Source organism: Exophiala xenobiotica (genome assembly GCF_000835505.1).
Source record: "Exophiala xenobiotica strain CBS 118157 unplaced genomic scaffold supercont1.3, whole genome shotgun sequence".
Classification (NCBI taxonomy): domain Eukaryota; kingdom Fungi; phylum Ascomycota; class Eurotiomycetes; order Chaetothyriales; family Herpotrichiellaceae; genus Exophiala; species Exophiala xenobiotica.
In genome coordinates, this window is record NW_013562492.1 from 2552942 (window position 1) to 2567459 (window position 14518).

The 14518-nt window shown below is 52.0% G+C and overlaps 8 protein-coding genes across 8 annotated transcripts; 7 read left to right on the plus strand and 1 right to left on the minus strand.

Moving 5' to 3' along the window:
- Positions 1 to 6: 6 nt before the first annotated feature.
- PV05_05155 (uncharacterized protein) lies at positions 7 to 1051 on the plus strand. Its single transcript, XM_013461626.1, has one exon. It carries the CDS (start codon positions 647 to 649, stop codon positions 992 to 994), a length of 348 nt encoding a protein of 115 aa, XP_013317080.1. The 5' UTR covers positions 7 to 646; the 3' UTR covers positions 995 to 1051.
- On the plus strand, positions 1043 to 2109 carry PV05_05156 (uncharacterized protein). Its single transcript, XM_013461627.1, has 2 exons — positions 1043 to 1420; positions 1504 to 2109. The coding sequence occupies exons 1-2, from the start codon at positions 1281 to 1283 to the stop codon at positions 1901 to 1903; spliced, it is 540 nt and encodes a 179-aa protein (XP_013317081.1). The 5' UTR covers positions 1043 to 1280; the 3' UTR covers positions 1904 to 2109.
- A 581-nt stretch (positions 2110 to 2690) lies between these two features.
- Positions 2691 to 3735, plus strand: PV05_05157 (40S ribosomal protein S13). Its single transcript, XM_013461628.1, has 4 exons — positions 2691 to 2929; positions 2987 to 3019; positions 3163 to 3209; positions 3264 to 3735. Exons 1-4 carry the CDS (start codon positions 2728 to 2730, stop codon positions 3435 to 3437), a joined length of 456 nt encoding a protein of 151 aa, XP_013317082.1. The 5' UTR covers positions 2691 to 2727; the 3' UTR covers positions 3438 to 3735.
- On the minus strand, positions 3710 to 4803 carry PV05_05158 (uncharacterized protein). Its single transcript, XM_013461629.1, has 3 exons — positions 4735 to 4803; positions 4297 to 4625; positions 3710 to 4244 (listed from the first exon to the last, which is right to left on the minus strand). Exons 1-3 carry the CDS (start codon positions 4749 to 4751, stop codon positions 4150 to 4152), a joined length of 441 nt encoding a protein of 146 aa, XP_013317083.1. The 5' UTR covers positions 4752 to 4803; the 3' UTR covers positions 3710 to 4149.
- Positions 4804 to 5270: 467 nt separating this feature from the next.
- PV05_05159 (uncharacterized protein) lies at positions 5271 to 6427 on the plus strand. Its single transcript, XM_013461630.1, has one exon. The coding sequence runs from the start codon at positions 5497 to 5499 to the stop codon at positions 6106 to 6108; it is 612 nt and encodes a 203-aa protein (XP_013317084.1). The 5' UTR covers positions 5271 to 5496; the 3' UTR covers positions 6109 to 6427.
- A 154-nt stretch (positions 6428 to 6581) lies between these two features.
- On the plus strand, positions 6582 to 7412 carry PV05_05160 (uncharacterized protein; the record flags this gene model as incomplete). The annotated part of the gene is made up of 1 exon (XM_013461631.1): positions 6582 to 7412. Exon 1 carries the CDS (start codon positions 6732 to 6734, stop codon positions 7410 to 7412), a length of 681 nt encoding a protein of 226 aa, XP_013317085.1. The 5' UTR covers positions 6582 to 6731.
- Positions 7413 to 7691: 279 nt separating this feature from the next.
- PV05_05161 (uncharacterized protein) lies at positions 7692 to 11414 on the plus strand. Its single transcript, XM_013461632.1, has 2 exons — positions 7692 to 10273; positions 10324 to 11414. The coding sequence occupies exons 1-2, from the start codon at positions 7899 to 7901 to the stop codon at positions 11327 to 11329; spliced, it is 3381 nt and encodes a 1126-aa protein (XP_013317086.1). The 5' UTR covers positions 7692 to 7898; the 3' UTR covers positions 11330 to 11414.
- A 518-nt stretch (positions 11415 to 11932) lies between these two features.
- PV05_05162 (uncharacterized protein) lies at positions 11933 to 12946 on the plus strand (the record flags this gene model as incomplete). The annotated part of the gene is made up of 3 exons (XM_013461633.1): positions 11933 to 12060; positions 12112 to 12464; positions 12510 to 12946. The coding sequence occupies 3 exons, from the start codon at positions 11933 to 11935 to the stop codon at positions 12944 to 12946; spliced, it is 918 nt and encodes a 305-aa protein (XP_013317087.1).
- Between the last annotated feature and the right edge of the window lie 1572 nt (positions 12947 to 14518).

Consider the following 14518-nt stretch of genomic DNA (forward strand, 5'->3'; position numbering starts at 1 on the left):
TCCACCCTTCTTCCGACCAAAGCATCGATTAAGACATGGCCAGCCATCCAGTTTATATAGACACCACCACGCTCTGACCGCTCCTTGCCGTGGGTTTTCGGCTATGCCAATGCGCGCCAGCGCATCCCGATGACGATATCGGGCAGTCGTGCAGGACCACGTTGCGCCCTACACGGCCTTCACATCTTCAAGAGCGGAAGCTAAAAAGTATTCGCTTCACTCTAGCAATCATTGACACGACCTTATAGACGCGCTAAGTCTGCTCACTGACCGCAATACCGCATCTTGTCGCAGTCAGGTGCCGAATGTCTAACAGCCGCCTCTCGAGCTGAACCAGTCGCCTTTTCCGAGATCTGCTTTCACGAAAGTCAAGTCCACACCTCGCCACCAGTCTCATCTTGACACGTGGCGTCGTTTTGTGGGCTCATTGTCGCAGTCTCTTATAGAGGAGCCGGCGCCCCTGAGTCCATCAGAATGTCCTGGCCCCTTTGACCAGAGGTCCTTGCATGAGAGAGAATCGCCCCTGATATCGTGACTAGACAAGCACAGCTGCTTGAACGAGCAAGAGGGAAAGATGGCATCTTCTGTAAGTGTTCAAGGACAAGGAGACTTCAGGAAATGCCACGCTGGCAAATAGTGGTGAAAAATGTTAGCGGGGACGGGGATGGTGAACAGAAGAATAATCACGAGCCTGTCGCTGCTGGAGGATACACTCATTGGAGCAAGACGAGAGACGAACGGAGAAGCCAGACCACCCAGACCCATGAAGATATGTGATGTCGAACAACAGCCGGTGCAGTCAGAGTCCGGAGGCTCAGGGAAGGAGCAAACCCAGCTGGCTGTCTCAAAACGTCGTGATCTGATGAGACCTCACACAAGTGACGAGAGGACAGCCACATGGCTGGTGATTACATCCTCAAATGCATTTGCGAGAATGTTCTCTGTTGTCCTTACACTATCGTCAGGCTGGAAGGTCCGTGAATGCTCAATATAATACCACTACAAAGGAAGGATTTGCTCCTGGAGCGTCAGCCTCGTTAGTGATGAAGTCCTACTACTCATCGTCGGAGATGAGAGGATATTGCTCGCCTTTCCAGAAACTGTTTCGATAAGACTGACACAAAGCATCTCGTCGCCGTGGATCTATAACGGTCACGTGGAATCACCGGCAAACTTTCCCGCTGAAGTGCCCAATCCCAGAGTAAACACTGTATGTTAATACACTCACTTCTCTCCTCGACAGGATGCGCTGAGAAATTCATCTACCTGAAACTGAGGAAATGTCGCAGTCTGCTCCTCATGCACCCTCTGTGGTCGTCAATGCTCAAAACAACAGGCAACAAGTGCCACTGAGAGACTATCTGAATGCCCGAGTTGCGCCGTTCCTGAAGCAGGCTATTACTGAAAGCCTGGGTGCAGAGTATGTGGAAATATGAGTCAATCTGATTATTTCGCACCGAGGCGACCGTAAAGGCCTGGCGCTAATCTCTCATGTCTTAACAGAGCTGAATTTCCGCTGCAATGGCTGGGAGAATGTCTGATCCATCAATCAATTCTGTACGAAGGGAATCCTGACCGAACGAACATCCGCGATCACTTCCTTTACAAGTTCGAGAATCCAAAGCCCTCAGAGCAAGCGGCGCAGCAGCCTCCGCCAGCGCCTGCTTCAGCTCCGTCAGATGTTGCGCCACCAGAAGAGCCTGCTCAGCAGCAGCAGCTAGAAAGCACAGTAAATGAAGAACCTCAGGCGAGTGCGGCTACTTCTACAGCTCCTCTAGAGCCTGAGCAGCCGATGGCATCGACACCCGATGCGCCTGTGACCAACGGCGTGTCGGAGACTGCCGAGACCAAGGCAGAAGAAGTTCCCAGAGATGGAGATACCGAAATGGGTGGCACATCATGAAGAAGGAAAATGTGATTTTGAATGCATGCATAGCGGAGGCGTTTGGTGGGCCGCGAGAAGGATTTGTATAAAAGAGTCAAAGTTGATACCCATGGGTGGACGAACAGGTACGACTACGGTTTCGACATTTCTGTGAAAGAAGGTCGACATAGGTGCAGACTTAAAGAACTATGGCTTCCAGAAATAATCCAGGAACGATTCCACCATTTCCTTGCTTTTTCTTCGCTTCACTTCGCAGCCTAAAGCCCTTGCTACTTACAACACCCTATCTGTCAAAAGTTAGCGATGTGCTCCGGACAGATGTTTGTAGACTGCGGTTGAGGACGGAAATTCAGAAGTCCATTTAGATCATCGAAGAAACCAGCTTTGCAGCCAATCCCTTCTGACATAAGAGGTACCAGAAATATTGTATATTAAGTGTTGTATGTCATCATATGAGAGAGAGAGAGATGTGGGAGAACATAAAGAAGAAATCTGCTCACGTACCGACACTGATATCAAAATAGGCGACGGGCCCACGGATCGCGAATTTTGTAGTATGCTCGAAACATCAGTACCTTAGGCACGAGTGCATCGTCACACTGGCTGTAGTATTGCTGTAGGAGCAGACACCCTGCTTCATGAATGTGGTGGTTGTATGAAAGTTCTTTAATGAGAAGAAGTCACATTCAGAAAATAAGTTCGCTCGCCGGCTCGGACTCGCGCTACCTGCCAAGACTGGTGGGCTTGGCGCTCGGCACGAATCTCGAAGCCGCACTTTTTCTTGCGGAGAATCAGACAAGAACACCAGATTTCTCGACAACCGACCACCGACTACCGCAACCATGGGCCGTCTTCACAGCAAAGGAAAGGGCATCAGCGCCTCGGCCATCCCATACTCGCGATCTGTGCCTACCTGGTTCAAGAGCACACCAGAGACCGTCGTCGAGAACATCTGCAAACTCGCCAGAAAGGGTGCGACTCCTTCTCAAATTGGTGTCGTCCTCCGAGACAGCCATGGCGTTGCCCAAGTCAAAGTCGTTACTGGTAAGGATGATGTAGGCATTGTGTTCTGTTGACAACTTGCTGACTATTGTGTCGCAGGTAACAAGATCCTGAGAATCCTCAAGTCAAATGGTATGCGCAGGCCTCAATCCGCTCCACCTTGAAAAAGAATTAGAAGATGAGCGTTTGCTCCAATTGTCCTATATCCATCTCTCTATGGGAGATGTGACAGCAGAGCCTCTGCATTGGTCCATAAGACTGACAGAGTGACACAGGTCTCGCCCCAGAAGTTCCAGAAGACCTCTACATGTTGATCAAGAAGGTATGCGTAACACCTTGGGATGAGCCGAACTAGGCCGCTGACTTCTTCCGCCAGGCCGTCGCTGTCCGCAAGCACCTCGAGCGCAACCGAAAGGACAAGGACTCCAAATTCCGCCTTATTCTCATCGAGTCCAGAATCCACCGTCTCAGCAGATACTACAAGACTGTCGGTGTTCTGCAACCCAACTGGAAGTACGAGAGCGCCACTGCAAGCACCATGGTCGCATAAAGCTTCTATCATATTATCCGGAAAGTGACACTGGTCCTTTGAAAAATGCCGTATGGCCAACAGATCATGGGGACTGGGGAGGAGAGTGAGGAGGGCGTTACGAAGTATTAAATAGCATGCAGATACCCATGATAGGGATGAGTGCGTCGCTATCGACTCAAAGTCAATCAGAAAGTATTGTGACAGGAGATAGTCTGGTCTGAGCAAACAATTACTACAAGATCTGTCGTTTCGACAGAAGCCAGGTCTTTCTCCTTGCCTGCGCGAGACCTCCGCTCGCTTATTTTCTTGAACCGCCTGGAGCTGAATCGATCGTCGCCTTTCGTAGGGCTTTGGTACTAACTGGAGAAAAGACAACAGGGGAAAAGAGTCAAGCACTACAAAATCAGTGAGTGTCTCACAACAGCCTAAAGGTAGAGGTCTGATTGAACACAAGATGCCAATGTAATAACAAACTCAAGAGATAACGAATTGTACAAGTCCCTCCAATGTCCTGATGGACTCAAGATGGGCTGGAACCGTGAACATGAGCCGCAACATATGTACTTCCAAGGCAGTGGACCGCCAAGTTCGTCGTCACAAGAAATTGTCCAAGTTAAGCCACCTGCATGCTGAAAATGCGCCGTCCCCGTGGGTATCTTGTAGAACCAGGCAAACGCCCCCCATAAATGCCGCTGAAGAGAGTCGAGTCTTTCCCGACCACCAAGAAGGATCAGCCGCCTCGACTAGTGCCACCAGACTGTTGCAAAGCTGCAACTTGCTTTCGCAGATCAATCCAGAAGTCCTTGCCACTGGCCATGGCTCCCGCTTTGACCGCGAGTCAGTCTCGTTCATCCTAAAACAATGGCATCCTACTCACGCTTTACACCCCATGGACTCTCTGTTTTGGTACTCTGCGACTTGACCTCTGATCTGTACAATGGTGCTCTAGCTTCGCAGCCTTGCTTCAGCATCGCCTCCACAGCGTCTGCGTTGTACCCAGTCATGGGAACATGGTCGTTGGGCGGCGAAATCATGGTCTGGCAAGAAGAACCGTTCTGGGTAGCGTCGGTATTTCTGTTCATAGACGAGCCTGCCTTCCCACCTCTTCTACTCTGCGAAGGGCCAGGTGTCCCATCTCGAGAGCCTCCAGACTGACGTTGCTGGTTAGCACCTCGGGGTTCCGGTCCTTTGCGACCGCCACGATTCCTAGACGATGGCATATTGTAAGCACGGAAATTATTTCGAATATTTCTGATAACAGATGTGGACAGAATGTTGCTATGGCGTATGAAGGAGCATGAGAGGGAGGACTTACTCGTCAGCGTTGTTCATCTGTGAAAGAGTGCGGCAGAAATGATGCGGATCGTAACTGCGCAATTCACGACGACTTTAGCATGCAGGCGGAGACGCAGCGCCGGTGCCAAGGTCTAGGTATAGTAAATCTACTCGCGGCTTACCCCGTTAGGGAAAGATGGTAATGCCGCCCTGTGCTCACCCACGGCCCGCATGAGCCGGGTTGATCGCTCACCCGCAACTTGAACTCCTTTTCAGCCTGATTGGCTGCGGGAACGCCGAGGGCGCTTTCGACTCCCAACGTTGCCTCAATCTATCCAGATTATTCCGAATGTACAGACGCCCACCGCGCCGATGGGCAACCCGAGAACATTTGCAAGATATAATCAAGTATGACTTCGATGTATTTTCCCTTGTGGAGTCGTGAAGACTCGTCTTCAGCAAGTCATCCAAACCAACCGTGTACGGGGTCAGGCTGGCGTCTCCCTAAGCGCTGGTTCTCCGTGCTGCTCGCGATATTTGGTATCCTGACGATACTACATTTTCTTTCTCGCGATCAGACACCCCGCCTAGACACTCAGCAAGACTCTACTTCTCTGTCGCAACAGCCTCCATCAACTCTTCCTTACTTCTTGGCCCGGACGAGGACGCAACAAAGCTATGGTTCCCTCCACCCCGGACTGAAACTCCATTCCAACCTGGTGTTGCACCATATAATCTTCCGCCATCCATCTCAAAGCGACCTCGAACGCCTCTGTTCATTGCGTTTACCCGCAACACTGCCATGCTGCAGCAAACCGTCCTGAGCTACATAGCGGCGGGCTGGCCTCGTGAGGACATCATCGTTGTAGACAACAGCGGCACGATGGACGCAAACTCTTTGGGCCTCCTCACCTCCAAAAACCCGTTCTTCCTGGACTATGAACTTTTCCGCCTGCGGTATGGTGTCTCGATCCTGCAGACCCCGACGCTTCTGTCCTTCGCGCAGCTCATGAACTTTTACTTGCGGGTTAGCATGGCGCACGGCTGGCGCTACTTCTTCTGGTCTCATATGGATGTCGCTATCCTTAGTGACGAGGACGCAAAGCCCTACAAATCATTTTATACCCGCGTGCTCGAGATCCTGACCGACCTTCGCATCTCCGCCCTCAATGTGGACATCCCGAACGGCGACAAATGGGCCATCAAGTACTTTACTTACGACTGGCTGACTCTCGTAAATGTCCCAGCCTGGCGCAAGATTGGAATCTGGGACCCATTCATTCCCTACTACGCAACTGATTGCGACGCCTATTCGCGTATCGTGCTGAACGGGTTGACCAAGGACGACGTTCGGGCGGGGCGCATATTCGATCTGCCGGATGCCATCAAAGATCTCGAGCACAAGCTATTTTGAAACTTGTCCGTACGCCTGATCGCATATGCTTCTCGGCAGGTGGCGCCAATTTCAGATTTTGAGAGATTGTTGGGATATGAAGACATCTGCACCACTGAGATCGTCTACCGATACTGCTTGTGGAAGCAAGTGCCTCCACGAAACACTTACGAGTAGCCTTGCCGGTACGGGGATCGCGGTAAATCACAGTTAGTGGTGTGATCAACTCTCGTCAAAAGGACAAGCAGTAACCGATTTTCGCTGCACGGTGATCACAGGGGGAGACGCAGTAGGCGAAGAAAACCAGTAATAACAGGGCCTCTCGAGGCCCCTACATCCCACAAGGCATTTTGAGAATTGTAGGCGTAAAGCGGCGACTATCAATGTGCGTTTCGAATGAGTGCTGAATTCCGACCAGGCTGGGTGCCACGCGGCCCGGGATTCGGCACTGCGTCCACCTTTACCAGGTATCTACTAGGTAGGCAGCCGTCAACGTCGCGTCCGGTCAGTAGCATCTCTAACCCTACAAGTACCTTAGATTTCGACCTTGAACTCATCAGTCTCATCATTCCTCGTTTCCGTTGTCACGCATCAGGTCACTTTAGCAAGGACTGTCAGCTTGTTGCCATCTATTTCAACCCAACATGAAAGTTGTTCTATCTGGCGGTACAGGGTACATTGGGAAGGAAGTGCTGACCCAATGCCTGAATCACCCGTCCATTACTTCTGTCCTCATCCTTACCCGTCGCGAACCCGGACCGTTGGCCGAGCATCCCAAAGCCAAAGTGATCATCGTGAAAGACTTTACCTCATACGACGAACATACCATCAATGAGGTGAAAACAGCTGATGCCGCCATTTGGTGCTTGGGTACATACACTGGCGATAAGAGAGTCGATATAGATTATCCTCTCACATTTATTAACACTATCAAGACGCGGCCTCCCGGATCGACCTTTCGATATGTCCAGCTGGGTGGAGCCTTTACGGAACCGCCTCCAAAGGAGGGCCAGAAAGAACGGTCCTTGTGGTTCTTTGCTCATGGACGTCGTGTTAGAGGTGCCACAGAGGCGCGAGTCCTAGAATCCGCAGCAGACGGCTCCCACAGTGGATTTACAGTTTACGTCGTCAAACCGGGAGGGGTGGTGCCCAAGGACAAAGGTATCCTCCAGAGGTGTGTCTTCGGGGACTCCATATCTGTCAGAATCGATGAGCTTGGAGCCACGATGATTGACCTGGCGGTACGAGGGAGTGAGCAAAAGGTGTTCCAGAATCAGGACATTATCAAGCATGCAAGGAAATTGCAAGAGCAGTCAAGTGAATAAAATTCTGCGTAACATGCAAATTCTTATCTCTCACCTGCATTCCAGCTAGGGTTCTTGTACGGCCCTCCTAGTCGACTGTGCGAGAGAGATGGTTGTGTACCTAGGTAGGGATGAGTTGCGAGCGGGTGGGTTTTAAAGCGGCATCATTTGGGTTAGCGCCACGTGAGCCTTGGAGTCGGTGCAGATGGTCGCCTCGTCGCTTCGGTTTCTCTGCCAAGACCGAGATCGCGCTTGCCTCTCCGAGTCGAGAGTACGTCTTGAAGGGACGTCCTGCAGATACAACGGCAACGTTGACTCTTGTCAACGCTCTACCACCACTTTAATCCGCTATTCTTGCATATAAATCGAAGCCGTGGTGTTTCTACCTTCGCTTTCATCAGGCTTAATGGAACTTTTCATACAAGAACCCGACCCCAGGCTCAACTGCGCATTCTAGTCGAGGGGCTCAACCACCAAGCGCGTCGATTTTCGCGCAGCACTGACACTATGGCACCCTTGAGAAGCGGACAGCCCAGGGGCCGACCCCGCAGAGAAATTACGAAGGCTCCTAATCTTTTTGAGGATTACGATCGCGACGAGTACGCAGATTTCCAGGACGAGGAACCCCCCTCCAAACGCATTCGAACCTCTCGCAGGATGCAGACAACCCCGAAATGGGTTCCTGGCGGACGTGGAGGTGGGGGAAGACATGTCGATAACGAGAGCAGCCCCTCCAGTACGAAACTATCCCGCGCAAACGACGACTACATGGTCCCCCAAACGCGCCCCAGACCTAGCCGAGATCAAAGACAGACAATGGCAGATACACCTAGGTATTCGGCCAGGAGTAGGACCCGTGGCGGTACTCGTCCGCGATACAGCACAGCAGCGGCAGCATCTGCAGCCGTGGCACACGGAGATGGCTACAAACCTCGAGAAGAGCGGGGGTGGGAGGAATTTCATGCTGATCTAGATCTTGAAGCCGATTTTGCCATCATAACTTCTGAAGAGGTGGACGGACTCATAAGAACCAAATTAATGGATGCTGCTGTTGGTGGTTCAGGCTCGGAAGCAGGCGATACCATCAATGCTGGTATGCAGACACCACCAAAACGAAGGCCGGGGAGACCTTATCGCACGCAGAACTCAATGGTAAATGCCCTCCTGACGCCGGAAGAGCCCAAATTCGTGCCGCTTCCTGGTCCCAACCCTCGGGAACGACTCACACTACCGAGGCCTTCATATCGAGAACTTGACCCCTTCTTGTCCTACGAGCAGAAAGACATCGCGCAGGTTGACTTTGTTGACAAGTCGATGGCCAATGTCGGATATCAAGAGAGCGAGGTATTCTTACGGCCTGAGCGGACACTCATTCGGCAAATGGAAGGCTCTGCGGAGGAAGATCTGGACTTAAGTCCTGATCTGATCACGAATGGGGAAAATTCGGCCATTGGGAGCAGCGGAGTGGGTCGTGTGGAGTATGATATGGACGAGCAGGACGTCAAGTGGCTCGAGGCATTCAACAGAGGGCGAGCAAAAGACGGGGTCCAGACCATCAAGCCTGCGATTTTCGAAATCACCATGACAAAAATCGAGAAAGAATGGCATGCCCTAGAGAAAAGAATACCCAAGCCAAATCCTAAGGCGCCTCAGACACAGCGACCGCGGTCAAGCAGCGCTGCAGCTGTTAACGGCGAGCCTGCAGGAGAGGAGCCTGATAGCAAGTGTGCCATATGCGACGATGGCGACTGCGAAAACGCCAATGCCATTGTTTTCTGTGATGGTTGCGATTTGGCGGTGCACCAGGAATGTTATGGCGTCCCATACATCCCAGAGGGGCAATGGCTCTGTCGGAAATGCCAGCTGGTGGGAAATTCTCGCCCAAGCTGCATTTTCTGTCCGAACGAGGGAGGGGCGTTCAAACAGACTAACAATTCAAAATGGGCACATCTTTTCTGTGCAACCTGGATACCGGAGGTTTCCATTGGCAATCCATCTCTCATGGAACCCATTACGGACGTTGAAAAGGTTCCCCCGAGTAGATGGAAGCTTCTATGCTACATATGCAAGCAGGAGATGGGTGCATGCATCCAATGCAGCGATGGCCGCTGTTATGAGCCCTTCCACCTGACGTGCGCTCGTCAAGCAGGGTTGTATGTGCGGATGAAGACAGGAGGTGGACAGAACACCCTCATGGAATCGTCGCAACTCCGAGCATTCTGCCACAAGCATTCGCCCACTGACTGGAAGCTTGAACACCACACTGACAAATCATTCGAGGAAGCTCAAAAATACTTCAAGGACCACTTCCGAGGCCAGATATGGGCCGACAGTCGCTCATCGGCCTTGGCAATAAACGAGGTGCATGACGTGCCTAGCACTGACAAAGGCCCTCTGAAGGTCACCTTGACAAACAAGAGAGGCCAAAAGCAGAAAACGATCTGGCGACTTCCTTCAGGAGCCCCTGTTATTCCAGAGGTCATTCTCAAGTCAATTGAAGAATCCCTGATTAGATTTACAGTGCAAAGAAAGAAGGAATATGTCTCTGAAATCTGCAAATACTGGACGCTGAAGCGCGAGGCCCGTAGAGGCGCTGCTTTGCTGAAGCGACTGCAACTGCAGATGGATACTTTCAGTTCGTTCGAAGTTACTCGCCGCGATTATAAAGCACAAGGAGCGGCTGGAAGAGCCAGGCTAGACCGTCGAATCGAGTTCGCGGAGAAGCTTGCCAAAGACATGGAGCGGATTGTGCAGATTTGTGACTTGATCAAGCAACGAGAAGCATTCAAACTGCAAGAAGCGGCCTTGCTGAAGGATGTTGTCGACACGGTCTACTTTCCCATACCTCATCTGCTGGAGCCAATTGTCGATAAAGCGCTCAAGTAAGTTTGTACCGTCGTGAAAGGTAGAGGGCACGCTGACAAGGTTCTAGGCTGGATCGTGGGCTCTTCCGAAGTGAGCTACTGGAACTCCGCGCCCGGGTCTCGAGAAGGGAGCACACATCGGTGGCAACTTTCTCCCACGACGTCCTACAAGTGATCAACTCTCAGTTTGGCAATAGTTCAGCGACCATCTCCGAACTGATCGCGCTTGTCAGTGGCAGGGCCGAAGATATGGAATATGAGGAACGTGAACGACGGACCTTGACACGGCGAATTGTGAAGGCCATTGAGCCCATGATTGAAGACGCTGCAAGGAAAGAGGCTGAAATGAATGGACGGCCGTATGCACAGCAGATACGAGAAATGGATGAAGCTCTCCTTTCAAGGCGGGGCTCGCTGGCTGGATCAATGGACATGCCGATCCTTGACTCTGTGGAGACCAAGCACGAAACCGGCATTGCAAGCCCGGATGATGGTGATGTTGTTATGGTCGATGCGACAGCTCACACGATTGAAATGGTGCCGGAACTCGACACAACTGAGACCAGCCGGTGCTTGGCAGAGCCTTTCAAACATGAAACCCTCCATTTGGAAGCTGGAGCGGCCTCGGTCGAGACACCACCGGCATCCACTAATGGCTTCAAGCATGAGCAGAACAACACTGAAGAAATGCCGCCCGTGCAAGTACAGCAGGTTGAGCCGCCAACTCCGCCAATGAGCCTCGAAGGCCATTCACAGGGTCTTCCAACTGAAGGCGGCATCCCTTGGTATGTGGCGCAATTTGACCCCGACGGCCTCACTGTGTTTGAGGAAAGATGGACAGGTCCAGAAGTCCTACGGGAGATGAGCGAGGAATTGAGCGAGATGGACGAAGATGAGCTCCTGGGTCTGGGTCCCCAAGATGACCTGGCTGATGATGGTGACGAAGCCTCAATTGGAAAAGACCTTGATCCCAGTATTGCCGATTCGAGTATCAAGAAGAAGATGTCTCGAAGAGGCGGGAGACGCGGTCGGGCCTCTGAATGGGGGACTAGGTCTTTCCGGCTTCGCAGATGATGCTTCGACGGTTGGACTATTTGTATGATTGTGTATTCTAGTCATATACCTATTTTTGAGTAAGCATGATATCCGACCAATGCAGGACTGGGTGCATGTACCCAAACCGGGCTCCGTGAAATCCATCTGAGCAGATGCACATTGACTACTCTGATCCAGACCCATGCGATTTATAGTCTGGCGTTTACCCCAGTATGTATCTGTAATCTGTAATGCAGCAGGGCTTAGCGAGAAGTGAATCTGGCCGGATTCGCCGGAACAATAGTTCGCCGGTTCCGGAATGGCGCTAGCCTTCCTTTAGTGCGCGTGTCCTTCTAATTTTCGCCTTGCATTCATCAACACCTCGCAGCCTCATTCACAAACAATCATCATTCCTAGCCATCTCACTTTCGGCTGAGATCTGGTATCCTGGAAGCTCTCATCCCACTGAAAGCTCCTTCGACCGTCTATCGTTCGCGCTATTTGCCGTGAGCCAGGACCAGAGTCGTACTGCCTCCAATCTTACAGCCCCTTGATCCACGCTTTCGTCACCATCAACAATGGCAGACTTCGAGGACTCAGCTGCTCGTTATGAAGGTAAACAACCCCCTCACCATATTAGCCATGAGCTCGCGCCCTAACACTTCTTTTCTAGACGATCGTGGATATGAGCGTCGCGACCGATCAGCTTCACCACGTGGTGATCGAGATGATCGCAACCGCAGCCGATCTCCCAATGGTCGTGACAGAGTGTAAGCATCCTACAATTTCTACAAATCACTCTTCTTCTGACATGAGTCTAGGCCACCACCTCCTTCCGACACCCGAATGAAAGATATCGACGAAGAAGGCGCACAGAACACTGGCTCCAACCTCTTCGTCACCGGAATTCACCCTCGTCTAACCGAAAGTGATGTTTCTCGCCTCTTCGAGAAATACGGCGAGGTCGAGAACTGCTCTATCATGCTTGACCCTCACACTAAAGAGTCTCGTGGGTTTGGATTCGTCAAGATGGTCACAACCGATCAGGCTGAGGCTGCCAAGGAAGGCTTGCAGGGTGAGGTTATCGAAGGCCGCACTCTCAGCATCGAGAAGGCTCGACGCGCGCGGCCTCGTAGCCCCACACCAGGCAAATACTTCGGCCCACCCAAACGTGGTACGTCACCCATCGAGTTTGTAGAGTCATTGCTAACCGAGAAAGGAGGGACATTCGGACGTGGCCCACCACGAGGTGGTGGCTACCGTGAGCGCTACGACGACCGACGAGGAGGTTACCCACCCCGTCGTGACGACTATCGTGGCGGTTCTCGCTATGACGACTATGAGCGTCGCGGCTACGGTGAAGATTACGAGCGCCGTGGCTATGGTGGTGGTGGTGGCGGCGGCGGCGGCGGCAGACGTGATAGAGACGACAGCTATGGCGGCCGCAATATCGATCGCTACGAGAGCAGACGTGACGATACCTACGGCGGACGTGGTGGCGGCGGTGGTGGCAGCGCTTCTGGCGGCGAACGACGTGGCTACTATGACCGCAGTGACGATCGCGGTTACCCTCCTCCTGCACGTGAAGAAGCAGCTCCTCGTGAGTATGCTGGTGGTCGAGACTACAACCGTGAAGACCGCTACGCCAGCCGGTAAGCTGACAGCAAAGGGCTGCCTTGAGCACGTCTTTCTTCCGTTGTGGGGGTTTCGGCATTCAAGACCTTTGATTTCGATTTCCCTCCATGTATTTCCACAATTCCCTATCCCAGCTATGGCGACAAAAGCACTTTGTTATTTCGAGACACAGAGAAATTGTGGTCCGAGCTGCGGCGCGGCAGGATACGGTTCATGGCACAGGCGACGGCAAGAAAGTCGGCAAAAATCCCTGATTGACGACATTGGTTGTCGACATGTATCACAACGAGGTATCGGCTGGGCCTCTCTTTTCCTCGACTGAAATCATCTTGAGTCTTCTCTTGCGGCAGTCAGCAGCACACTTTCATTCAGCGCCTTGCTTCAGCCTCGATAGTTCGCCTTCTCGCTCAAGAATCGACGTCGAGCTCGACTCATGTTGCCTTACGCACAGATTGCAATCCAAAAATAACAAAACAAAATGACTCGCCGTATACGCCATATGCCACCCTCCAGTAGTTCCACTCACGGCACACTAAGTCGCCTCTTGTCAACCCATCCTGCCAGGTCGCCGGTATGATGCCACAGATGCCGTGGCATGGGCGCCCTGAGTCACAGACGTTCTTCGCCTGCCAGAGTGACAGCAATCCGACATGTGAATTTGGCTGTCAAAATTGCGACACAACGAAATGCAAAGCTATGCCCGAGGTGAGTACTGAAACAATGGAGGGTCTTATTGACTTTGGAAGCAGTATCTCCCGATACCTGACAGGGAGCGCTCTGTCCCATGGAAATCTTCTGGTGAAGGTTGTATAGCACTGCCAGGTGTATTCGCGGCCATCGATCACCTTGCCATCACGTTCAGAGTTCGTATCGCCAATTGCAGGTCATGGCACAAGGCCATTGAGCCCAGTCTCTTAAGACTAGACCTGCTGGCTATGATTTCATCTTCCATCGCCAGCAACTGTTCGGCGTCATGCGCGTATGCCTTACATGTCAATCTGCAAAAGTGTCTGCAGTTGAACCAACGCATACTCCGAGTGTCCATCCACGTCTGCTGAAAACCAGCCGCTCCGTAGCTCAAAGCTCCAAATGACATTCAAAAAAAGGCTTCGGTCTTGACGCGGTGAGTTGCTGTTCCCTGACCGGCCTTGAATGCCGTGGCACGATCCTTTGCGACAAGGTACATCGGAGGTCTGTGTCCCTGTACCCTAGTTTGTGGGCAGAAGTGATGGCATCATGACCTACACCACATTGTTGCCGTTTTGAGCAAACAGCAGGGATCATCGGTGAGAGATGCTTCTCGGCGAGGATACTCCGTACGTTCCTGCTCAATTCACCCAGACCAAAGTCCTCAGGAATCAGCTCGCATCTCTTTGCACTGCGAACGACGACTCTTCACACGAGCTAGCGGTCGATGTGATGGCAGAGCTAGATTACTATGTTTCCAAGGTGATAGTCTCCCCAACACCATGTTTCCAATCGACTTTCCTCTTCACAGAGTTGTCACACAAGTGGTACGAGTGATCAAGCGAAATGCGCAAGAATTCAATAGCGCACAATGGACTGCTGCAGCAAACCCGAAAACAGACAATT

Coding starts and splice junctions, on each gene's coding strand:
- PV05_05155 (XM_013461626.1), top strand. CDS start 647: ATGTTAGCGGGGACGGGGATGGTGAACAGAAGAATAATCACGAGCCTG.
- PV05_05156 (XM_013461627.1), top strand. CDS start 1,281: ATGTCGCAGTCTGCTCCTCATGCACCCTCTGTGGTCGTCAATGCTCAA. Junction 1,421..1,503: donor ACTGAAAGCCTGGGTGCAGA/GTATGTGGAAAT, acceptor ATGTCTTAACAG/AGCTGAATTTCCGCTGCAAT.
- PV05_05157 (XM_013461628.1), top strand. CDS start 2,728: ATGGGCCGTCTTCACAGCAAAGGAAAGGGCATCAGCGCCTCGGCCATC. Junction 2,930..2,986: donor CCAAGTCAAAGTCGTTACTG/GTAAGGATGATG, acceptor ATTGTGTCGCAG/GTAACAAGATCCTGAGAATC. Junction 3,020..3,162: donor GAGAATCCTCAAGTCAAATG/GTATGCGCAGGC, acceptor AGAGTGACACAG/GTCTCGCCCCAGAAGTTCCA.
- PV05_05158 (XM_013461629.1), bottom strand. Junction 4,245..4,296: donor GAGTCCATGGGGTGTAAAGC/GTGAGTAGGATG, acceptor TCGCGGTCAAAG/CGGGAGCCATGGCCAGTGGC.
- PV05_05159 (XM_013461630.1), top strand. CDS start 5,497: ATGCTGCAGCAAACCGTCCTGAGCTACATAGCGGCGGGCTGGCCTCGT.
- PV05_05161 (XM_013461632.1), top strand. CDS start 7,899: ATGGCACCCTTGAGAAGCGGACAGCCCAGGGGCCGACCCCGCAGAGAA. Junction 10,274..10,323: donor ATTGTCGATAAAGCGCTCAA/GTAAGTTTGTAC, acceptor ACAAGGTTCTAG/GCTGGATCGTGGGCTCTTCC.